General features: G+C 44.7%; 1 protein-coding gene across 1 annotated transcript; it reads right to left on the reverse strand.

The window, feature by feature from the left end:
* Positions 1-1,022: 1,022 nt before the first annotated feature.
* dhx38 (DEAH (Asp-Glu-Ala-His) box polypeptide 38) lies at positions 1,023-25,204 on the reverse strand. The gene is made up of 27 exons (XM_056607512.1): positions 24,928-25,204; positions 24,363-24,691; positions 23,721-23,926; positions 23,397-23,549; positions 22,929-23,097; positions 22,099-22,217; positions 21,941-22,017; positions 21,695-21,850; positions 20,586-20,747; positions 19,797-19,904; positions 19,378-19,505; positions 19,095-19,232; positions 18,231-18,417; positions 16,984-17,169; positions 14,702-14,842; positions 14,227-14,337; positions 11,918-12,034; positions 11,374-11,481; positions 10,916-11,028; positions 9,406-9,614; positions 7,754-7,908; positions 6,824-6,979; positions 5,386-5,520; positions 4,983-5,108; positions 4,776-4,871; positions 4,490-4,614; positions 1,023-2,607 (listed from the first exon to the last, which is right to left on the reverse strand). Exons 2-27 carry the CDS (start codon positions 24,686-24,688, stop codon positions 2,526-2,528), a joined length of 3,789 nt encoding a protein of 1,262 aa, XP_056463487.1. The 5' UTR covers positions 24,689-24,691; positions 24,928-25,204; the 3' UTR covers positions 1,023-2,525.
* Between the last annotated feature and the right edge of the window lie 639 nt (positions 25,205-25,843).

The raw sequence follows: 25,843 nt of genomic DNA on the forward strand, positions 1-25,843 counted from the left end.
GCACCCCCCCCCCCCCCCCCCCCCCCCCAACCCCACTGTCCCATGAAAATAAATCTTACTAAGGTCAACAACGAGACGAGCGGCCTATGTCCATGATAACAAATGGCACAGTGTCAACAACATGGCGTCTGACATCATCTGCCTCCAACAAGTTTCAGAGAGGCGCCGAACACTGGCCAGTGGGGATATGAAGGCTACTGGTATGAAAAGGTATTAGCTTCTGCAGGGGTGTGGTCTCATAACGGGGCTCAACTGTGTTCGGCGTGCACTCCATCTCCCCATAATCCTATGGGCTTGTGTCTTCAACGCCTTGAAGTCCCTTTTAATTTCCTCCATCATTACAGGGACCTTCTCTGGAAAGCCGTGGTAAAGGTGACTCCCTCGCTCTTGTCACTCACACGGGCTATTTCAAAATGTCAGCTCAACAGCAGAGATTTGCCTCATTAAAGTGGCCGGGTCCATTATATGGGACCCCCTCTCCCCGCCTGACACTCTCGATCAAGATGACTATGGTGGATTGAAGGGTTTCAGCCAAGGACCCCCCGTCGTCTTCATCATCATCCCTATCCCTGGGAGGCTGTTAAGACACAGCCACACTGACCATCAAGAAAGGATTATTTTCAAGGAACAACGTCTCCTTGTACACAGCTCCGAGCTGTGGGCATTTAAGTTGCGTATTACTGCCAACCCGGCTTTTGAGAGGGTTTTGTTCTCGCATCCTCCAACTCAATGAGATACCCCGGAACACCAGTGTGTGCGACATGAACCAAGCTTTAATCCCACACTCTTATCACCTTGAGGATTTACATATGGCTTTCAGTACAGCAGAGCCTATACGCTCGCACATAACTTTTCTCCCGCCGTAAAGCACCATCAACATGTTCCCAGATGAGGTCGATGACGAGAACGGTGGGCTCATTCACAACGTAGACATGTTGCATTCGAACGCATTCGTCTCTTCAGTACATAGCTAGCTCGCTGTCTCGCACAATACTCCAAAGGGGACAACAATAACAACCAACACCACTGCAGAGGTTATTTATTGAACCGAAGATTGCGTCGTGTTGATTCCGGCCATTTCGCCGTCAACGCAGTGCATGATCGATTACCTGGAAACTTTTATGCTCGGCCTGCAAGCGAAGGGAAGGTGGAGAACGTTGGGAAAAGCGGACAAGATGGTGAAGGACACTGCTTCGTCGGACACGGCGGGTTATCCATCAGAAGTCTAATTAAAAACTGTCAATTCATCTTTGGGTGATCCGTCCCCAGCTTAATATTGTCGAGCTGTAGCAAGTAATTGAATTATAGGCGTGTGGCCGAGTGTAAAAACCTGATACCTGTCAAGAAGAGCTAAATTAATTATAGCTCAACTCACGCCTATAATGAACTGCCCTCAGAAGCACATCTTAGTTGGGCTTCATTTCTCCCTCAAAGTCAAAGTGTTAACACAGCCCTGAGCAATGGCCTTTCATAAACATTATACCGTGTCTACATACATGCGTTAACACCAACAAGGACAAGAACTTCAATACCAAATGAAACACTAGCAAAAATAGTGTTTATTACTTTAAAAAGAAGTTGCAATACAAATCATATTGAATTGACTGACCACTACTGTAAGACACATAAGCACAGAACATGGCAACGCCCCCTACACCCTCCCAAAAAACAACATGTCCAGCGCATAGATGGCGATAATGAAAAAAAACTAACTTTTTGATGGTCTACAATAGGCACCCATACCGTACCAACACAAACTTGCCAATTGTCATTAAATAAAAATAAGATTCATTCACAAATGAACAGTGAAGAGAACACTGATGAGGCAGCTTACATTACCAACACAAAAGTAATTAAACTGAAAAATTACAAGTTTAATCCAACATGTATTGATCAAGGTGGGTGTTACAATGCTGAGGCAAGGTTAATAGAGAGACCGAGAAAGATCAATTTTGTATGCTTGTGTTTGTTTAGGGGTTGGGGGGTTGTCTTACAATAACTATTCTGAAGACACTCATGCTCCGAGTACGGTTTGAATAGTGCTTCAGTTGGTTGAGGAGCACTTCATAATGACACACACACACACACATGCTGTTCAGCCCACAACACACAACACAGTAGAGTGGGGTCGGCCCAATGATGCAGTATGGGAGATTGATCTCTTGAGTGTGAGAGGAAAGCTGCAGAAGTAGCCACAAGACCAGCAATCACAGGGACACAAAGACGCAAATTACAACAATGAAATTGGATCATTTGCAAAATGGTCATTGCAAGGTACTCCAAGATATTGAATTGTGGATAAAAACATAATTCTTCTTTTAATCCTTTATAAGCAATCAGAGCTGTTAAAAAAAAAAATTTGCATTGTATTCTGTCACTGACATGGCTGACGGTTGATGCATTGTGATGGAGCTCAACGGCAGGTAGACCCGGGGAACCTTATACAAGTTCTCCCTCTAGTGGCCTCTAATGGAACTGCAGTGGTGTCCGTAATGAAGCGAGGTGTGCCTGTCGCTTTTTTCCCCTTACAGACCGAAGCGCGCCGGCGTGCGTCTGGGCGTCATGGGTGCCTCTTCTTTTCGTCCTGGGGTGAGGATTTTCACCGACCTGTGGTGTGCAACGAAACAATGTCAGCATAGGCCTGTCAGCGATGGAGGACTGCCAGCTTCACTGGATATTATACGTTCCCATTGAGAAACCAAGCAGCTCGTACAACTCCCCTTACAGATGAGGCCAGCAGAAGCTCTAGCTTAAAGGCCACAATATATTTAATAGTATATGGAAAATAGTGGATTTGCGACCCAAGCGCTGCATTGGGTTTCTATTCTATAGCTTCTACTGCTGCAATGTGTGAAGGGTGATTGGTCAACAATACCACAGAAATGATGACGTTAGTATCTGGGATCCATAAACATTTAGGGTTCTGTGAAATCAGTGTCCTACTCTTGGTTTCATTGAATATGAACCAGTTCCAAGCAAGCTGGCTAACGTTGCGAAACGGTATGACTGCAAGGCGAGCGACCAGCAGACCGAAGGAAACTGAACAGCGCCGTCGCTAAAACCAACAACTCACACATCACTGATGCCGATTTGGGTCAATTTTGCGGCATGTTTATGGAGGGGGCCTCAAGAGGCGGATAGAATGAGGCTTCAGGTGGGGGGGTTGGGGGGGTTTAGCAGTCGGCTGGAGGGGAAATTAAAAAGGGCCCGTTGGTTGGGGTCTTGGCTGCAGATTGGTGGCTGGTGGGATCCGTAGCCCGACGCCGGTGACAGTACAATCTATCATCTTTAATTACAGCAACGCCACGACACCCCAGCATCTTTCGCACCCACAAGTAGCAATTACAGCCAATCCATCTGCCCCCTCCCCCCCAACCCCACCAACGCCACCACCACCCCTTCCTTCCCCCGACGTCACGTAGAAACCGGCTTCCTTTGGTACTCCTTTCTGGGAACGTTTGTTCTTTCAAGACAAGAAAGCCAATTATTTTATAATATGGATGGATGGTTGAATAGAATGAAAGAGGGGGGACCCAGGATTTCTCGGTTTGCCGTCGTGTCTGGTGGGCAGCTCTAGAAGGACTCGGGCTTTATTAAGTCTTAAAAAATGTGGACACTGGGGGGCGCACCGGCATGAACAATAACATTAACAACAACCCCTCCTTTACTTATCCCGGGCTTTGGTGATGTGCAATCTTGTAGCCTGATCCGCTGTACGCTGATGTCAGGGAACCAAAACAAGTGGCTACGGGGTGACCACCACCACGGGGTGACAGTGTGGTGGTCACCCCCCGCCCATACCCAACCCTCCATCTCTGACATATCGGTCACACAAACACGGAGGGAGATAAATCGACTGATTAATTAAAAAATAATTGTGCTTTTTACAACCTTATTTCTCTTTCTGTGAGGCTTAAGGATGGGGTGTGAAATTATGATTTTCTTTTTTCTTTTTTTTAACCAGGGTTGTAATTTGAAAATGAACGCCGCCTTGGCCGGCCGCGCCGCGGTGCCGCGGTTTAAATTGCTGCAGTAATGGAGGTCAGCCAGGAGTCAATATTATTTCTTTTTGTCTCGTCTGAAGGGATCAGAGGTGAGAAAAGCTCATCATGCAGAGTGAGAGAGGAGCAGTAGAGAGAGAGAGGAGAAGACCGGGAGAAGAGCGAGGGAGAGAGAGAGAGAGAGCGCGAGAGTGAGCAGAAGAGCGAGTGAGCTAGAGCTAAAGCGTGAGCGAGAGAAGGGCGGTGTGGAGGGGTTAAGTACATGCAGCCAGGTAAATTGAACAGTCTTAAATGCAAACAAAGCGGCAGGCCGTTTTCCAAAATGGCTTTTATAGCGCGATGTTCGTCCTAGTGCATCCGGTCTATTATGTGGTTATCCGATACCGTGACGTCCATTGCATTCGGTCTTTCATTCCGTTTCCCTACGTTAGTCCGTAGTACGTCAAGGCCCTTTGTAACCTCTGGTTGTACGAATAAAGCTACGTTACCGAACGCTGCCGGTGTTGGTGCTCTTCTTCTCCTGCTCCTCCCGGCGCGAGCGGAGCTGCTCCTCAGCCATCGACATCTCCTCCTCCATGATGGTGATCTCCTCCTTGGCCCGCCGACGGTTCTCCTGCAAGTCCACAGAGAGGCAGAGGAGGGGGAGGAGGGGGAGGAGGAGGAGGAGGAGGAGGAGAGCAAATATTACGATTTGGATGTTTTCCTGTTTGGATCGATCTACCAACTTCCACAGCGTTTGAGGAGCAGCTCGTTCGGCGTTCTTCTGCTTCTTACCCCACGGCTCTTTCCGGCGTGTTTGATGCTGTAGAACATGGGCCCCAGCTCCGCCAGCCACTCCCCGTCCACCGCGGTCACACACTGCATGTACTCCTACGGGGGGGGGGACCGTGCAAATCATGTTTAGAGGACAGCCACAGAAACCTGCACACATGAAATAGGATTGCTGTTGTTTCGATGGGGTGGTAAGCGGTTGTGCGTTACCTTGGTGGTCATGACCAGCTCGTGGTAGGTGATGTAGTCTGGTGTGTAGCCCATCCCAAACAGAGAGCTGGTGGGGTGGAGGTGGCACGGCATGCCGGTCCTCACGTTGACATACTCTCCGATACCCTAACCAAAACAGCAAACAGTTGATTAAATACACATCGACTAGCCAATTGGCTCAAGCTAGTGTAGGGCAACCATGAAAGTGTATTGTTCATGCATGTTTTTAAGGTTAGAGTCAAGCCAGCATGGTTCTCAGGGCTAATTTACAAACCTGGATACATCTCTCCAGAGACTCTGGAGAGATGTTTGTTTGGATTTGTGAGCCCGGGCTTTAAATGGAGAACCCGGGCAACGATTTAGAACCCGGACTTGCTGCCAATGATCCAGACATATCCAGTACCTTGAGCTTGGCCGCCTGATGGAAGTAGGCAGCGCAGATGCACTTCCTGATGATGTCCCAGTCGGAGCCGCAGGACATGAGGTTCATCTTCTGCTGCACCATGATGTCCTTCAGCTGAGAGCGTACCTCACGCACCTTATACAGGCAACAAGGAACGATTAGTGTTATTTAATACCAAGAGAACAACACCAAGCCTTAGATCTCAGGGATGATTGGTTCCACAGTGATGGGACGCAAAATCCAATAGATTGGGTTTAAATCATGTGATCTGGTGCTTCTTGACCAAAATTTCAGAATAACCAAGCGATCAGTTGTTGTAATACTGTAATATTGTGAGAGAGCACCGAGGTGGCGATTTGGGAAATGCGTCACATAGTTAGAAGCCTTCTAATAAGTGGAGTTTGAAAAGTGAGAGGCAGGCTTTAAAAGCCCCCATCAAACAGTAAATTGCATATATATTTTGCAGTCATGGTTTTATCCAATATCTGCCTTGTTATACTTCAGCCAAACAAGATGGATGTTGTGATGGCGTATGATGTATGCAGACTCAAGGCACTTATAGCCTAAATACTTTGAAGGGAGCAGGAAGGAATTATGCAGATAAACAAAAGGAGTTAATATACTGTATATGACCATATCACACCTGTTCTAGCGTCTCTACATTGGCTTCCCGTTTGTTTTAGGATTGATTTTAAGATTTTGTTGATTACTTTTAAGGCTTTACATGACATGACCCCAGCTTATATCTCAGAGCTTTTAGTCCCCTATATGCCGTCTCTAGTCTGAGGTCCTCAGGCAGTAGACTGCTGTTCCTTCCAGTGTCCAGGATCCAGACTAAAGGGGACAGAGCTTTCTCCATACGGGCACAGAAGCTCTGGAACGACTTGCCTGAGGAAATTAGGTTGACTGAGTCACTGGACATCTTTAAATCTCTCCTCAAAAAACCCTTTTATCTGAGAGCTTTTCCAGATTTCATTTGAGCCTGCCTTTGTTTTTATTCCTGTCTGTCATCCTTTTGTTTTCATATGGCTCATTATTGTCTGTATATCACGTATGCATTTTATGCTTTGTTCTAATTGTGCTTTTATTTGTTCAGCACTTTGTAAATGTGTTTTGAAAAGTGCTATATAAATAAATTGTATTATTATTAATAATATGAAAGATAAGATTTGAGTATGGCAATCAAAACAAAAAAACACAAATCTAGCACGCCAGTGACCGATACCAGTACCTTTACAAAAACAACAACATGGTTTTCATCAGAGCAAAACTACCTTACGCTCCACGGTTGTTTGGTCATTCAATGGTATTTCCATTGAATCTGGCGTAGGCTTTTGGAGGCTTAATTGGTGCTTCGGCCCCCCCCTTTAACACGGTTAGTAGGATTAGGTGAGAACGCAAGGTGAGCAGCAAAGGACGCGGTATGCGGTAGGCTGACCTTGCGCATTGCCTTGGTGTGGATGAAGTGATCGTTGCACCAGACGCTGGAGTAGTTGTTGTTCTTCCACTGCGTGTACACGTTGAGGTAGGTGAGGTGATCGCTCTCGGGCACCGCAAACTTCTCCCTGACCTGGTCGCTCTCCTCCTCGCGACCCTGCAGGGAGAGGGCGGGAACACGTGGGGGGGGGGGGTTAGAGTTCAGGTACCACGACCCTCCGTCGAGCTCCGATCAATTCTGTATTGATCACTCGTCCAAGGAGCCTCCTGGATGCCGGAAAAAGGTCACTTCTTTCCTGACGTACCGTTTGTGACATCCTCTCCCTCTGCTCAGATAAAAGGGGTACTCTCAAGGGCAGTGGTGCACAACCAGTTTGCTTTGAGGCGGGACTAGTTGTGCCGTGACATTTTGTGGGATTGAATGCATAATCCTGACATGGCTTACTCATAATAGGTAAATATTTGATGCGTATAGCAATTGCCTGTTGAAATTGTTATGAACCTGTAGTTATTTGAAATGCTGCCGTGTTTGAAATAATTGAGAGAAATGCTAAGAACCTAGTATATAATCCTGGATATAATGTGTTGGACATTTTTCATAATCATGCCCTACAATTATAAAAAGGAGTGTGCTTTCAATTTACAGTTGGCATCATGGCGTTGCTTTGCCAAAAAAGGGTTGGTAACAACTGCTCTAGCAAGCAATCGACACTGTTTACGAGGTAAATAGACAAAGTTACATATTTACATGTCGTTTAAATTTTGGTCTGTTTGCCAGCCAACAAAGTCTGTGGCCTTGGCTTATATATTTTTTTCCCCACCTTAAATTACAGTCAAAGCCATCACGTTGAGTTCATGCAGTATTAAAACACTTTCAATTTGACTCGTGTGATATGACAAGCTAATATCAGACCCCCCTGTTCAGCAGTACCTTGGGTCTGTAGAAAATGGCTGGCACCGACAGCATGGAGACGATGATGAGGATGTCTGCACTGCAGCCCATGTCGCAGGACACGATCAGCATCTTGGACAGCGCCGGGTCCAGGGGAAATTCCACCATCAGACGACCCGTCGGAGTCAGGCCACCTGGGGACAACAGCGTTGCAGCGTCAAAACACACCACTCCCCACAAAGGCGCTCTCGCACACACGATTTTCATATTAAAAATAATCTTGTCTGATTATTTTGCCATTAAGAAGATGCTCTTATCTGAAGCCACATGCCATGCAGTGACACTTATTTACATTTGTTTTCATTAAAGCTGGGTTAGAACATTGTCATACGTTTCAATATTTATATATATAACAATGAAAAAATCAAATGCCAATGTAAAAAAAAGTAACCCCACACATCTGTGGCAGGCCTGTAATAAGCCAGTACAACAATTTCATCCTGTCTGTCAACCTGTGCAAAATTTCACCTGCATTCATTGCGCATGACCAGTCTCCCAGATGGCAGACCTGTCGCTAAAGGGGCCGACACAACGACCAGACTCAAACCAACGGCCAACTGCCTTTATCCTACCACTCCATTGCCTCTCCTTTCAATGCAAAAAGTTGCATTGAAACACACCGCAAAGACTGCCAACTACACAGTTGCGTGTAGGTTCTGCGCTTGCTTGAGATGCAGGCGCAAGTCTCGTGGTGCTAGTTTGACCCTCCCACGCACAGTGCTGATTCTGTGCTAGCAGCACGCAACCAGCGATTCAGCGTAATCAGCATCAGTGTGCTAGCGAATCAGAGACAGTGTGCTAGCAGCACACAACCAATCAACAGTATCCGATGGCTCAAATCTTCACCTGCCAACTCTCTCAGACTTTGCATAAATCAGACCAGACACCATCCACGCGGTTCCAAAAGCCTCCAACACAGCTGAACACACCGAAAAGATTTGTTCCCGATGTCGTCTGAGTCTCCCCAAACGTTTCAGATGGCCCACGGTTGGGCTAGTGTGTAGCAGCCTTAAAGCTAGCAAGCTAGTCACGTGTTTTGGGGGAGTGGCTTTGGAGGGAGGGCTGAAGGATAGAGTGGGATATCTTGGGTTGGATTCTTTCAAAATCCAGGTTACTCACTTCTTGCTCAATAGATGCCTGCTGCCATTGTGTAGAATCTGCTGTAAGCATTAGCAGGATAGTATGGAAAGAGAGTAAACTGCTGGCAGTTATGCATATCTTAAATCGAGGAAAAGGGGGTGGTGAGGCATGGCTACAAAATAAACGTCCATTGAAATGGTGAGAAGTAGGCTTAATAGGCTTAAGGGAGGAAAGAGGAGAAGAGAGAGGAAGAGCCGACAGTTGGGCTCAGGTGGGCATATCAGAGATAATCTGCTGTTAACACACCAGCCGGGGAATCATCAGAACTACCCCCCCATCATAGTAGCCCCCCAAAATCCCCCGGAATCTGGCAAGGATGAGCCAGATGAGTTCCCCCGGCAGCAAAATCAAAATTATGATCCGTGTTCACCAGGCAATTACTTCACTGGCTCCAGCATGACTTAAACTCCTGTTTGCATGATTTGTGCCATGAATTTCCTACAGGGAAACATTCTTTGAAGGCATTGGTACCATCATTAACATCCGCCCACCTGTGTTGTCCAGGGCGCCCAGGATCCACAGCTGGTACATGGAGTTCAGCATGTTGTCCTCTGGGGGTGGGTCCATGAAGTGGAAGAGCAGCAGGTCCTGCACGCCTAGGGACTTGAGCAGCAGCACCACGTTGGCCAGGTTGGTCCTCTGGATCTCAGGTATGGTGGTGGTCAGCATCTCGTTCTTATAGGCGCTCTGCGTGTACAGCCTGTGCAGGAAGAGCGAGACAGATGTTCATTACTGGATACATTCTGGACAGTTGGGGGATTTGTTGGATGGAAACATACTTGTAAGTGTTGCCCGCAATTCTGATTGAACTATAATACATGATGAGATGCCTGAAGTTTTTGTGGAAAGTGGATTAGCTGGGGTTTCATTTGCCATCATGAAATTATAGATCAACTTAGTGGGACTAATACACACCTTGCCTGGATTTGGAAGGTAAACTTTGTGTGCACACTCTAAACAGCACTAGAAAACACAGTGCTTCTTTTAGCAAGCCTCAAACCCTCTTGAGAATCCTCCACAGTTTACTTTAATATCTCAAACAGGCTTTGTTGTAGTAATTTAAATTGTGGGCTTATTAAATATGATGTATATTATATGAAACCGGAGAGTTTGTGTGGGCCACAGCTTTAGAAATCAATTCTTCAAGCAGAGAATATTTCACATTTAGCTAAACCAAACAGCATGGCACAGAATTTATAGCTGGAGGGCAAGTGAATTGGGGGGAAGATTAAAACAGATTGTTTATGCATGGCTGGATATGCAAGTGCATAGCCACGCTAGATCATTTGCAAGGCAAAAGGTGCGTTTGCATACGTCAATATCCGTCTTTACAAGAGTTACAGCAAAGGAGGAAGAGAGCCATGCATATCCTCTTGACAGCAGGGGCTTTTTGGGCAAATTCTTCCCGTGGTAAACAAAGTTAAACTGCATGAAATCCTGGGGAGTTTAGGACTCTGGGGGCCTCCTCGCGGACTGTCTTGAAAGCATGACTGTCGCGCATCAGAGGTTCAAAACATCAGAAGAAAAGGCTGTGCTCCATTTGTCAAAGGTTGGAAACACCACAACACTATTGGCCACAAACCTAACACATAATACACATATGACTTATGATTAGATTTCCTGCATTGGATGTCGAAGAGCTATGAACTGGGACTGTTCAATACACTCTGCAGGAATCCTGGAAGAGAAATGCGAGACTGTAATTGCCCATAGGTGAGATCCTTTCAACATAAATCATTGGGTGAACATTACCCTCAACCTCAACTAGCATTAAAAACCATTATGAATTAAATCCTCCCACTAAAGCTTGTAATTTCAACGTGATAATGTTATGTAATTTCACCTACACGGAAACCTTCAACAAAAACATTTTTGTTCAACGTTGATTCACGGTGCATAATTTGATGCTACTCCCTTTGAAAATGTCATGAAAAGGACCAAACAGGAATCAAGCATGTTTCAGGTGCATGTGGGATGTACCACCCACCCAGCAACACCCACCTATAGCACTGCCCGGGCCCGGTCCTGCCAGCACGACCCGAACGCTGGTTAGCGTTAGCCTGGCTAATGGGGTACACCTGCAGGGCATCCATTCCAATGCGTGGGTTGAACACCTAGGAAATGTGACACAATGAGTCAGACTCAACAACACAGGAAAAGCACAGCACTGAATCTAACCGATAACACTGAACAGCTCTTCTGACTTATGGAATCTAAACACCGAAGTGCTACTGTTATTAATGTTTGTGGCGGTGGCGTGCTAACACTATACGCTCTTCAGCAGAATAGCCAAAACAAAAAGTCTTTCTGACAGAGGACATGGGCAACGTATGCTCAAGTGAAGCCAGGAGAGACGGTTATCATGGTATAAATCACACAGTCATAGTCTTTTAAGACTTAAAGGCGGATGCTAGGTTGAAGCCATTAACGGTATGAAGACAAAATAAATGGTGCATTACCTTGAGTTTACAGTAGCCTGCGTCCACCACGAACATGATGCCATCCACGGTCAGCGAGGTCTCAGCAATGTTGGTGGCAACGATGCACTTTCTCACCCCATCCGGAGCCTGTAGGCAAGGACACAAATAATGCTCTTGGTGTGGGTCGGGATAGGTTAGTGAAGATTCACTGCATGCGATAATGTTTACCGGTCGTTTAAAACAATTGAACATACACTGGAAACTTGATTCACTTAAACACTGATTTACAAATAATGGTCCATAAGGTATGGTTTCCATACTGTAGCATAAACTATCAATAATTGGGTTACTTAACTGATGAGTTTTGCAAATTTCTACTACTCTCCACACACACACACACACACACACACACACACACACACACACACACACACACACACACACACACACACACACACACACACACACACACACACACACACACACACACACACACACACACACACCTTGTGTTTTTTTTTTTATGCACGTTATTAAAATACAGTTGATTGGTCAAAAGCATGAGGGTGTGGCAATAAGGCACCTTCTGGAAGATCTTGGCTTGGAGGTCTGAGGGCAGCTGGGAATAGATGGGCAGCACGGCCAGGGCAGGAGCACTGTCCAGGGCCTCCAGACGCTCCAGGATCTGGTCCGACGTCACCTGCATGAACATGGACACACGCAGTCCACCACTGATCAACCACCGCTCTACTTTAGAGCATGCGTATAATCTATTAAAAAAAACGGGTGGCTTAAATCCAGCGATCTGATTGGTTCCTAACTGTTGTATAATGAGCATATACATAACTGCTATGACGCCCAATCATTTTGTGGAAGTTTGCATATCACTCCGCGCCTGGAAGTAAAAACTGCTATTTTGTTGTTTTTTGTCGATCATGTTGTTTGCATGTTGAATGATGGATAGGGTGTAAATGTTGTTACTCCGGGAGTGAGCAAGACGATGGAGAGACTAACGAAAGCTTAGGCACACGGTGAGTGAACTGCTCCATAGGATAAATTGCCGGCAAACCGCTCTAGCCGAGCCTTCTCTCGGAGGAACGCTTAAGTGTGTTGAATAGCGACCGTCATGCATTTTGAAGGCAGCCTGAAGGGGGTCGCCGGCCCTCCGCTGCACGTCGGGCCCAACATCGCCCCTTAACCGTGGTATAATGAGCACATACCACAGCCTGTCGTGAGCTATTGCTTAAATGACCAGGATCAACACGCTAAGCTTGGTGGTGTTGAATGCATTTAACAGAACCTTAATCTGAATTTCACAGCTTGCGGCGATCGTGCCTTTAAAAATTGCTTTTAGGTATTTATCGTTCCGGGGCGGCTCCCTTGTAAACAAACCTCCAATTCAGTTTAGGGAAGTCAAGTTCTGGTAGGTTGATCGATATGCACTTGCTCAACCCAATTCTCATTGGTCGGACAATTGTTGGTGATCCTTTGTACGGAAAAAAGCGCTTCTTAATCCATTATATTATATTGGGAGGGAGAAATGCAGACTAATGAATTTAAATTCAGAGTGATGTGCAAGCATGTGTTATTTATTAATAAAAATAATGTTTAAGGCTCTGTACTTTCCATTTTAATAATCATATGGTTTAATAACCTATAAGCCTAAAAAAACAGAAGGTCAAAACAGCCCCGTTTTCACAACTCTGGACTCACCCAACTTAAGGTAGACTGCTATTTGTAAATTACTGAACATTTATTTTCTCCAAACTAATGAAAATATGTCAGAGGTCGTCGGTGTGGTGGCACTTTATTAAAAAAGGAAGCCAAAAAGTATGCAGGCATATCATCTGAAAACGTTAGGCCTTTTTTTATCATGCCTGCGATGCTCCATCAACTTTTGTGTTTAACGCTCGATAGGCTTGAATGTGAACCTATCAGAACTGGCACCTTAGCACGAAATCCATTGGGACCCATTATATTAAACACAGAGCAAAACCTCAAATTGAATCTTCCCACGCGTGTTGTACATCTACTACGCAACGCGGCAATCCGTGGCTCGTCTGCTGTGCGACCCGCTCTACATGATCGAAGCTCTGCCGTAACCGAGGTTGGACTCAGACCAAGAGTGGATCTGAAACCCACTGACTTTCTATAAACAGCACTCAAGTGATGTTTATGCTAGCAGGTAGAGTGCACTGTGGCTTAATTAAGAGATAACGTGAATATATATTTTTTGGTTGAATTTAATTTGGCCAAGACTTTCTTTGGTTGACTCCAGCCCTAGTTTCAATGAGCAGAGGATAGGTGTGTCGCATAAACACTGAATAAGCAGGTACTCAGCAAATATTTACCAAATCAGAGTTTCGGTATATATTTGAAGTCTGAATTTAGATATAGCCTTTGAATCTCTTTCGTTTCATATTTCTTTTTACTAATCAAGGTGTTGGAGGCAGGAATCAGATAGTGGCAAGCACAAACTCAACCAGCAGAAGCAAACTTTAAAAATATGTGTTGGGTTTCAAAATCAACACCTTGTAGACTGGCCACTGTAGAAATGCACTTATTTAAATCCCCTTCCTAAAGCCTCAGCCAGGTTGTCCTCGGTAGAATATCTCTGACTAATCAGGAAACAAAGTGTACAGAAGAGCACAGAGCCAAAGAACCTGGCCGTATAGCCAGAAGTTGTGTTTTAACCGACAGGACTGCTGAATCAGAGATTAATCAGCAGATGACTCGCTGGTCACCATATCAGCCAATCCGAGGTTCTTTGTGTAATATGTTGCAACTGTATAGAGCAATCCCAAACCAATGCAATCCATGTACAAATGGTGTTGTGGTTCAGCCCTCCCTTAAGATCAGTGGCAGCAGAGTGGAAGCAGTGAGAGCGCTCACCTCAATGTCCTCCTGACCAGGCATGAAGATAAGGATGTCTCCCACCATCCCACTTAGGTGGACCTGCAGGGCTTGTTTCACCGCTGCCTCAACATAGTCCTCTTGAGGAGTCTGCACAAAAAACAATACACAAAATATGATTAAAAAGAGAAATCACATGACAATGACTTGGAAACCAAGATTCAACGGGAACTCTGAACAGCTAGACGGGCCAAACCATCAGCACAGATCTATGCACATGGTCGTCTCTTTTAGAACATATAAAGGAGAAATAGATATTTGTGTTACATCTTGCTCTGCATCGAGTTATGTTTACAGAAATTAGACTATTTTGAGGAAAGAAATTACAAAATAAAAATGTAACACTAAGATAGGATCTCGACTGGCATTACATTATTTATGCATTTAGGAATATATAACAGAACATCCATGATGGCTCCAATCGATGTGCTGAGGTTAAACAGACACAGCGTACCTTGCTGAACAGGACGTCCACTGGAAAGGTTCTACCCGGAATGTGGAAAATGGGAACGTTGCCGAAGAATGCTGCAAATTTATCGGAGTCCATGGTTGCAGAGGTGACGATGAGCTTCAAGTCTGACCGCCTCGCAACCACCTTTAGATAGGATAGAACAGAGAGGAAAGCCCCTGAAGTATGAACAAGAGCTATGAAAAAGCTCTCAGAGGAAAGTTTTATTTAGCATTTGACCCAACATTAGTAGCATTAAACCATCACTAGCTGCAGCTTTAGCAGCATTTGAACCATCACTAGGAGCATTTGGCCATCACTAGCTGCAGCACTAAGAGCATTAAGGTACGGCCACACTGAACGCGTTACGCACCTTAGAGAGACATTTTTGCATAGAGAACCATTGGTTTGGGCGCATACTGTAGATGCGTTACACACGCTAAAGCAGTGCGTTAGGCACGTTAGACGCACCTACGCGCGGAGTTAAAAAAATTGAACTTTTTACACTCCTACGCGCGACGCTTAGCCGCGATAGCCAATCAGCGTTGAGCTTGACCCGATGCCACTGGCAGAGAGACAGAGGACGCACAGAAGCAGAAAGAACATGGACGACCAAGTCATCGATTCTGTGTGTGCTGAAACGATGAGGAGGTGGTGAAACTCACCCAGCTGTACGGAGTTTAGATTCTCTGCCCAGGCCGATATTTCCCACCACTATCCTCGGGCCGGGTCGGGCCGGGCCTTTGATCGAGCGTTAGTTTTAAATCATTGCTTTATTGGCCTAATCTGAGAAGAAATCGATGCCATAAACAGAAATATTATAGGCCTTTATTACACGGGTCTTCTCAATGCCGTGGAACGCTCCGTTCACTTTCATGGGTAGTAGCCCGACAACTTGTCAACCCCAGCGTCTTCGGTTGCTAAGCGACGTCAACGTCTTTGGTGGACTATTTCTCTGCTCATCAACACTACAAATGCTGGTAACGAATAAATTGTAAAAAAAAAACACCATGTGAAGTTATTATTTGGTTTTGGCAAGTAGCCGTGTAATAAGTGGGATTATTTTCGATAATGACCGCCGTTCTATTCATTATCCCTAACATATATATTTAGCAGAGTAGGCCTTGGTAACAAATGTGTACAAAGTTACACATGTATTAAAAAAAATGTTGGGTTGAAATCGGAACAAATACAGCTGCGCTGTATTTGTTGTGGGAGTCATGTTGATGGGAGTCATTTTCATGTCTCAGCCATGTTTGTGGAGCAAAAGAAAAGTAGCGGGGGAGAATATGTTTTGGGCGGGCTCATCTAGCTGCGTAGGGGCGTTGAACCACTTTTGTGACACACAATGATCAAGCATCAGGTTAGGCAGGTTAGTTCAGTGTGGCCGTACCTTGAGGCCCTTCACTAGCTGCAGCACTAGTAGCATTGGCCCATCACTAGCTGCAGCACTAGTAGCATTAGCCCATCACTAGCTGCAGCACTGGTAGCATTAGCCCATCACTAGGTGCAGCACTAGCAGCATTAGCCCATCACTAGCTGCAGCACTCGTAGCATTAGCCCATCACTAGCTGCAGCACTAGTAGCATTAGCCCATCACTAGCTGCAGCACTGGGAGCATCAGACCATCACTAGCTGCAGCACTGGGAGCATTAGCCCATCACTAGCTGCAGCACTGGGAGCATCAGACCATCACTAGCTGCAGCACTGGGAGCATTAGACCATCACTAGCTGCAGCACTGGGAGCATCAGACCATCACTAGCTGCAGCACTGGGAGCATTAGACCATCACTAGCTGCAGCACTGGGAGCATTAGACCATCACTAGCTGCAGCACTGGGAGCATTAGACCATCACTAGCTGCAGCACTGGGAGCATTAGACCATCACTAGCTGCAGCACTGGGAGCATTAGACCATCACTAGCTGCAGCACTGGGAGCATTAGACCATCACTAGCTGCAGCACTGGGAGCATTAGACCATCACTAGCTGCAGCACTGGGAGCATTAGACCATCACTAGCTGCAGCACTGGGAGTAGTGGGTGCCCGGGGACTCACTCCAGGTCTACTGCTGGTGCCTTGGTCAAGTGCACAGGCAGGAGTAGGAACCCAACATGTGCATCCTGCTGTATTCAAAGTTAACATTATACAAAATGCTCAAGGAAACCAAAAGAATGTGGGGCGGATTTCTGCATATTCCAAGTATGTATATATTTTCAATGTAACACTAACTAACTACTAAACTAACTATAAAAAAAAGCACCAGAAGTGCTAGGCCCCAGGGTCTGACCTCGCGGAGCAGGCCAAAGAGCACGTCGGTGTTGAGGGAGCGCTCGTGGGCCTCGTCCATGATGACGGCGCTGTAGTGGTCCAGGTCCGACTCCCTCAGAGACTCCCTCAGCAGGATGCCGTCCGTCATGTACTTGATCACCGTCTTCTCGGACGTGCAGTCCTCGAAGCGGATCGCATAGCCCACCTGCAGGGCAAAGGGAGGAACACCTTCGGGGTTAGCCACGACGATTGAGCTGGTTTGGTTGAAAGGCCGAACGAGGAAAGTATGGCGTGTCAGTTCGCTTAGGTTTGAGTAGGACCAGCGCGGGTTCATTTCTGATAAGATGACATGAAATGTTTTATCCATACATAAATTAGACATTATGTCCCAGGGCTGTCTGCTTTATATAACATGATTTTCCCTTCCCATAAGCAGACAATGCTATTTTAAATGTGTCCACTTGGTGTCAGTGTAACACTGAGAGTGTAACTAAAAATTATCTACCTAAAAGGACAATCATAACTGATTATAAATGTATCTTCTCCAAATTACTTTCTTTGTGTGGATTCTGCCTAAGAGCATTTAGTGTGGCTGTGCCTGCCACAAATATATAAACAATACCAGTAGCGCTATGGTCTAGGGATAAGGCCTTGTGTAAACTTCTTCAATTCAGTTGTTTTCGTCCACCAGCGCCGTAATGAGGTGAATTGATTCTGAAATTAAGCGGTAATGCATTTCCATTAATAACGTTGGTGGCGACAGGGCACTTGCGCTAAATGCTCTTCGGGAGAATCCATACAAGAAAGTAACTAACCATTGGTAATGGTAACAGATATTTAACTGAAGCAAAGAGACTTTTAAATAAATCTGTCTCACTTCGTTGCATAGCTTATATCTTACACAGACTCGTCATACACACAGACCATGTTGTATCAGGACATTCCTGTATTCCTTTAATATATATTTTAATAATATAGCACGTAAATCAGTCAACACCTAAAAACGGACACACTAATCCTTACAAATTCATCCATACTTAAAGTGCACTTTTGATATTGTGTGCAATCTTTCGATTAGGCGTTTCGTATATCTTGCTGATTGTATGCTTTTCTTGGGTTTTGAGTTTCATCAAATGAACATCTGCCAATGGCAGATGGATTTGACCATTTAGCAGGTAAAAAAAAAATATCATGGCTTCTTCCATTCCAGGCCCATTGGAAAACAGGGAACCCTATGTGATGTCTTATACTAGCACAAGGCCTCACCTCCGCTCCTAGGTTGCTGGATGTCTCCTCGCTGACTCTCTTGGCCACGCTCATGGCGGCCACCCTGCGAGGCTGGGTGCAGCCCACCATACCGTAGCTGGTGTAGCCGTCCTCGTGCAGATACTGGGTCAGTTGCGTGGTCTTGCCACTCCCCGTCTCCCCAACCACGATCACAATGCTGTTGTCCCTGCAGAGAGTAAAAGCGAAAGTGAGTGAGTGAGTTGGACCAAACCCCTGCACAAACGATGTGTGCGTGTCAATCAACAATCTTTTGTATTCCAGTCAGTATTGTCCAATTCATCGTGTTTCATGTTATTTATCATTTTCTTTCAAAAAAAGAAATTAAAACAGGTTCATTCCAATAACAAAAAATGACTAGAAAATCGCTGCAGAGTTGCGGCTAAGGTTCTTGCCAGTACCAACTATGCGGCCATGGGCATGCATCTAGTGGAACAGCCACATTCTATAGTTAAATATCGACATGCCTGCAACCAGACTAGGTATCCAAATTATCTATCAATATGCCGTTCTGAGTTTTTATTATATCTCTGTACGTAGCAGGAGACAAATCATGAATTATAAGAAAAACTGGTAATGGCTTTGATCAGTTGTTCCTCCATGGTCGCTCTGAGATCAAGTCATTTGATGTGACATCCTGCCCCAGCGTCAAAGTGCATCACTGGATACAATGGGAAATCTGTAGTTGCTTTGGCACATTTGTTGGTGTTTGTTTAACTACCCGCCGGTGTGAACGTACCATAAGACATTTTACTACTTAACTTTTGTCATGTGGATATCATCAAAAATAACTCAAAAATAAAACATTTATCGATCCACCAACACGCAGCCGGTGTTTATCATTACCTGATGATATTTAGAAGTTGTTGTCTGCAAGCAAAGATGGGCAGGTACTGCCTTTGCTCCAACAGGGTCTTATTCTTGGCAAAATGACTGCTCGCCTCGCTTTTGTCTTTCATGTGATCTGCAAATTTCGACTCGGCTCTGCGAAGACACAACATGGACGAAACACCAACAGCATGGAACGACATGACACGTGTAGACATTCATCCAAACAGCTGCAGTTGAAGAACTTTTTAGGACATAAAGAATGTAAGAAGTATGTACGAGAGTACAAGTTTTGGCTCACCTGTAGTCTACCTTGCCGTCCTCGCCTACTGGCTTGTCTGCTGGAGTCCCATCACTCTCCTCAGTCTTCTTGACGCCCATGATGTCTCCCAGCTTGGTTCCAGCCAGCTCCCAGTGCTTATGCTGCGCCTGGAGACCAAAACACACTTTTAGACCTTTTGCCTCCTTAGGAGTGTGAAAATATAAAGACCCAAAACCATCATATCAAAACCAATGCAGTGCATTTCAGCTTCAAATGTTCACAAGAAATGATGCGTTGCGGTGGGAATACTGAAAAATGTAACTGTATTGTCTCCACACTTTAAGACGCCTAATTTGTTCAAGTTGACATCTGCATCCTTTTTAAAGCTTATTTCCAATTATGTTAATAAAATAAACAAATATGCCTGGTTACAGACGCTCTCATAGGATCTTTCTTGCCTTCTTGCGTTCCTTCTGCTCACGATGTTTACGGACGAGCTGGCTGCCCTTACGAGAGATGATGGCCATGTCAGATGTAGGGTCTTTTACAGGGATAACTGGTTCCGGCTGAAACACACAAGGATTACAATTACAATTACAAACGCATTTATCCAAAGCGACTTACATCGGTTAATACACAAATTGACACACTGACGGCAGAGTCAACCATGCAAGGCGACAGCCACCTTGTCAGGAGCAGTTGGGGTTCAGTGTCTTGCTCAGGGACACATCAACACTCAGCTAGGAGGAGCTGGGGATCGAACTAGCAACCTTTCGGTTACAAGACAACTGCTCTACCTCCTGAGCTAAGCCGACCACGAGCCTTCATTGTCAATGATCTACATTACAATCTTCAAAAACCGCACATTTCCATTACATTGCAGTGTTTTACCCCATCATTAACATTTTTCTATTTAATATATACTACATTTCATAAGGGCATTCGGTTATGTTCATATAGTTTAGATTAAGATTCCTCTATGTAGATAGACTATAGTTCCTCCAGTACAATAAATTCACCTTTTTCCCCAATCCTGATTATTTAATTTATGGATGTTGCACATTGAATGCCAAATACGCATATAAAAACGTACCGACTGTACATTGTACATGAATTCAACCAAAAAAAAAGCCTATGTAGACACATATTTTGGATTCTGCTAGTTTTTCTTCAGATGTTTTCCATTCAGATTAATAAAGGCCTTCAAAAGTATTAATAAACGTGTTGGATTATAAACACAAGTGTACCTGCTTGGTGAACACTATTCTCCCATCCAAGAAGGGTGGGACCAGGTTGTGGACAAGCAAGTGCACTTTGGCGGCGTTGTCTTCCTCAAAGTCGTCATCCACCTCCAGCCTCTGTACCACCCCGCTGGTCAGCATTCGATTCGTCTCCCAGCGCTCGTTATCCTGACAGGGCAGACACACTGAGATTAGATTCTACTTTCAAATATCTAAGTAAAATGAATTGGGATCTCTGCATTTACCCATCACAGGGAGAATAGTGGGGACATAGTCCAGGTCTACCCCTTGCAGGAATATCACCCCCAATATAGAAACCGCTGCACTCCGAGGAACCGCACATGAGCAAACGCGCGTCCCAGTTGGGTTTGAACCAATGATCTTCTGGGTGTGATATTACAGTGCAAACCTTGTGCTGCCCCAAGGCTTAATATGACACACAGGCACTCAGACAAATGCCCCAACTGCAGCACACTTCTCTGTACATTGATGACGAACAAACATTCGAACTACTAACCAGAGCAATCTATAAAAATAAACGTTTTTTGTTTTCTAGCAGTTTTGGCTTCTTTTATAGGCATATTGGTAGGGCTACAATGTTCTTAATAACTTAGTAAGCACTGTAGGGATTTTATTTGACAACAAAGCTATTAAAAAGGCGCAGTAGGTAAGATTGAGGATCTATTATTTTAGTGTAATTTGATAGAAAAGGTGTTCGCCATGATGTAAGCCATCCGATGGCCATTAGTGAAAGAAATTTGCTGTGAGAATATCCATTTCTTAGTTGACTGCTCCTACTGTGTATAAGCCTTTTTTTTTTTGTGACCACTCCCAGCTAATTTCTGACCCATTAGTGCATCTTCCCCATGATTGGTTCAGGGAATCTCTTTGTTTACAACCCTCGCATCTTACCTACAGCCCCTCTGAATGATTCGGATTCACCGTAAACAAACCAATAGATCTAGTAAGCTTCACTCTGGGGGGCAATGAACACCACTTCCTTGCCGTTATAATTTGTTTTTGGGAGTAGACTAAGTATCCCTGCAATCACAGCTTTCAATTATACTCTGACGTTATAGGTGATCGGTGACAGCCCTGTACCCATTGGCAGTTACCTCATTGATCTGCCGTCGCTGGGCAGATATTCGCTTCTGCGTCTGCTTCTGGAGGATCTGCTCCCTCTTCTTCACATAATCTTCAGAGGTAGCCGTCAGAGGGTTGTGGAACTCGTCGTAGCCTTCGTCCATCATGTACCAGTCTCGGTCGGCTTGCTGCCAATACATGTTTTCAATAGTGAGATAATTATATACATCATAGCTTAAATGGACCCAGAGGGGGAAATAGATTATTGACCCCCTTACCTTCTGGTCTTCCTCCCACTGTTCCTTTTCAGATTCATTGTCAAACATGATTCCTTCCTGTCCCTCTCCCTTTTTCCCTGAAACAAAGATAGAGAGGCTGTCAGACAGATTCAAACCTACAGGTGAACATAAATAACATTGGGTTTGTTGAATTATACCTTTTCCTTGAGACAGACGAGGTGTAGAGCCTAAATGCTTCCTATCGTTGGCCCACTCGTTATACTTGTAGGAGGGGGTTGGCAGTGGTGTGTCATCTGGGTAACGACCTCTGACCGATCTATGGAGAGAAAGCAGGATTCAGGGTATCTGCAGGTTTCAGCAAGTCAAATTTAAGACTTTTTAAGACCTTTTTAATGCCACCTTGAATGAAATTTAAGGCCTAAAACACACGATGGTGGGGGGGATCCCGCTGTATTATAACCCAAGCATAGCATGTGTCACCTACCCATTGTCGCAGACTAGCTAGCAAGCACGCAGATAATCGTTTATATATGCAGTTAGCAAGAAAGTAGCCTCTCTACATGTCCTTCCTGAAAAGTCCCACAAGAAAAAAGAATGCCCCGACAAATTTAAGACCTTGAGTTACAGTATTTAAGACCAGCATATGAAATTTGTAACGAATTTAAGACTTTCAACTTTTTTTAAGGATGCGCCGACACCCTGTTATGACATGACCATTATTTATACCATTATTATTTTTTTTTTTTTACACATACATAAACTGTAATACTCGTATTGTGTTTAAAGACTTAAAATTTGGTGTAGCCTTTGCAGTTGTATTTTTTTTTTATCTAGAATTCCATTACTGTCCTGTAATCTCCACTGCGACAGCCACATTTTCATCTGGGATTCATAAAGTTTACTCGTATCTTATCGAAATGCAAAACACTGAAGAAAAAAAAAAGACAAAATTGGTGGACAGAGATAAAGACGGTAACAGTAGATAAGCTATCGCATATGTGGAGAAAACCGTCGGGTGGTGGGCTACCTGTCCCTGCGCTCGCTGTCCCTGACAGAGCGCTGGCTGCGCTCCGAGCGGTCGGAACCTTCTCGGTTGGAGGGAGCGGGAGACGGAGATTCCCACTGGGAAGAGTGCTTTGAGCTGGAGTAACCGCTGTCGTCTTCCTCCCAGTTGGACCGGGATGGTGTGAAGGAATCTGAACGTGTAAAAGGGTAAAGCATGACGTTATTGCAGAAGATATTGGTTTTATCACACGCTGAATGTTCTAGAAAGTGGACATTTTAGGACGTTATGTTTACAGGCTACTCTTATCCCAGAGATGAGGTTTAGCGGACACATGCTACTGCATTAGGTCTGTCGAAAACCATCTGGACAGGAGCTTGGGATGCAGGAAGGCACAGACACAACTCAAAGACAACAGGTCTTTCCATTGCACCATGCCACCGTTACAATGCCATCCGGATAAAGAAATTAGCTCAGACAAAAATAAAGTACCTCTTGGACGTTGTTTGGGTGTGGGTGGCTCGTCCCTCTTACTCCCTCGGCTGAGACGGTCAGACCAGCCCTCTCTCTGGGAGCGTTCGCTCCTCTCTCCACGTTCTGAGCGGCCACTGCTGCTCCCATGGTTGTGGCTACGCTCCCGCTCGTCTGAAATAGGGAAATACCATTCACAATTTACCTTTTAATTAATAAAAGTACTCAAAGTAGTCAATTAGAGACATTTACCATCCAACGACTATCTTTCTACAGCTGATCAACATTAAAACATGAAAAAAAAAAAATAGATGTACAAATAGTTGCAACGAGGGGGTCTATCACCTCGTTCATTCCGTCTGTCCAGGTGTTTGTCTTTGCCCCTCTCTCGTTCAGGTTCTTGATCACTGTTTTTGTCCTCTTTGGAGGAAGCATGGACTCCATGTTCACGTCTCTCTTTCTCCCTCTGCAGGTGTTTCTGGCGGAACTCTTCACTCACACCACCAGGGTTGGATGGTGTTTCAGAGCCGGTCACGCGATACTTGCGAATGCTGATGGAATAAGACATTAACAATTTGTTTATAATCTTTAGGTCCTTTGCATGAAAAGTGATTTTTTTTTATTTAAACTGTGAAGATCAGACGAAATGTTTAGCCAAATATGGACTTGTTGTGGACTTTAACACGAGCAGTAAAAAGTATGTTACATTCTAATTGGGCTGCTTCTAACCCAGAATGTAGGGCAAAAGGCACGTTCTTCTACCTCACTGGTATCATCAATCTAAATATGGCATTGGCCATAAAGTACCATTCATAACTGTTCATTATTACACCTGTAACCGCAGATGTACGGAGTATATGTTTGAGCAGCACCATCATATCTTGGATATTAACTTAAGCCATGGCAATATTGATAATTTACTATTACAATTAAATAATGTGGAAAAGGTGCGTTAAACGGTATTGGGATTTGAGTGTAGCCTCCTACCCCTCTTTCTTTATACCAGTGTCCTTGTTATCTTCTTCATCGTCAGATCCGGAATCACTTTTCCCTTCTTCCCAGTCTGTGTAGGAGGTAACCTTGGATTTTTTATTCGTCCTGTCATCACCGGCTGAATCGACTGACTCCTTGCCCTCGCGCTCTTTTCTCTTCTGAGCTGCTAGAAGATCCAGGCCCAGGAGAGAGGTGCGTGGAGTGGGGGCCCGGAAAACATGAGGCTCGGCTGCCGCACTCTTCTTCTTTATGATCAGTCCGCCAACTTGAGCCGTTACATCACTGCCTTCAAGCCTGTGCATCGACACATCATCATCCATAATCTGAGGAAAAATAAATAATGCCGTGTGTTAATAATGGATTCATACTATTTTAGCCTCATCTATTTTGGTGCATCTGAATCTTGTTTTGGGAGCCTGCGTGGAAGGCGAAAATGAGTTGCACTGTTAAATATAACCATACTAGCTCTACAGAACTGGCCGTATATTTGGTATTTTCTACGTTGACGAAACATAATGAGGTGACAAGATAACATGTGATACGATGAACATTTTCATACCTCTATCGGTTAGCTAACTCCGGATAGCAGGACCGATGAGCAGGCGGCTGTTGTGATTAGCGCCTGTTAGCGGTCCACGCAGTTGCATAAACGACCGGATCCCAATTCCGACAGCTGGTCACCAATATATTACAAAATAAATCCAATAAAATGTGAGCATAAGATTAAATCAGTATATTACATCAGAAAATGGGTAGCACAGAGCACGTATATGTTTACATCCACGACGGCTGCCATTGCAATCCCAGAATTCAACGACTTTGTGCTTCTTCTCTACTCTGAGGTTTTCAGTTGTACCATATAAGCGCACTACCGCCCCCTATCGGGATGTGCCCATTGAACTTCGGACGTCTTCTAGATTCATACGTTCAATAGAAAAACCAATAATTTCTGAATCCAAATCGAATATACTAAACATAGTTCCAGTGGTCAGAGTTGCCATTATTAGTATACATATGACTTGATCAATTCTTGCTCAATATCCAATGAGATTAATTATACTTTACTTACAGAGTACTTTTTTGTGTTTGCAGATAATTTAATCTGAAATTATGGGTATAAAAAAAACGACACGCACACACGCACACACACACACACACACTTGTTTGAAGCCAGCCTTTAAAGTAAGAAGTGTCTCCAGTAAATCGAGGGTCATGATTTAGAGGGATCGATGGCACATGATACAAGTGCCATCGTGACCTGTTGTTAGAAAACACTCTTATGTAACTGTTTATGTAATGTAAAGCCGAGGAATACAGTACACCAACTGCATTGAGTGATCACATAATAATATAAATCAACCGCTTTTATCCCCTTTACATTATGGAAGACCAAATACAATACAGCTGCATATCCAATTTCATTTCAATTTCAATTTAAAAAACAGTAACTGGTTTAAAAAAATGCGATTCATAAA

This window comes from Gadus chalcogrammus, chromosome 14 (genome assembly GCF_026213295.1).
Source record: "Gadus chalcogrammus isolate NIFS_2021 chromosome 14, NIFS_Gcha_1.0, whole genome shotgun sequence".
NCBI classification, from domain to species: Eukaryota; Metazoa; Chordata; class Actinopteri; order Gadiformes; family Gadidae; genus Gadus; species Gadus chalcogrammus.

Bases quoted from the DNA above. Each gene is read 5' to 3' on its own strand.
- dhx38 (XM_056607512.1), bottom strand. From the start codon at position 24,688: ATGGATGATGATGTGTCGATGCACAGGCTTGAAGGCAGTGATGTAACG. The intron at 22,218-22,928 runs GTAGCCCACCAC...TTCTCTCCATAG, and splicing joins GACAGCGAGCGCAGGGACAG to ATCGGTCAGAGGTCGTTACC. The intron at 17,170-18,230 runs GTGAGGCCTTGT...TTTGCCCTGCAG, and splicing joins CCAGCAACCTAGGAGCGGAG to GTGGGCTATGCGATCCGCTT.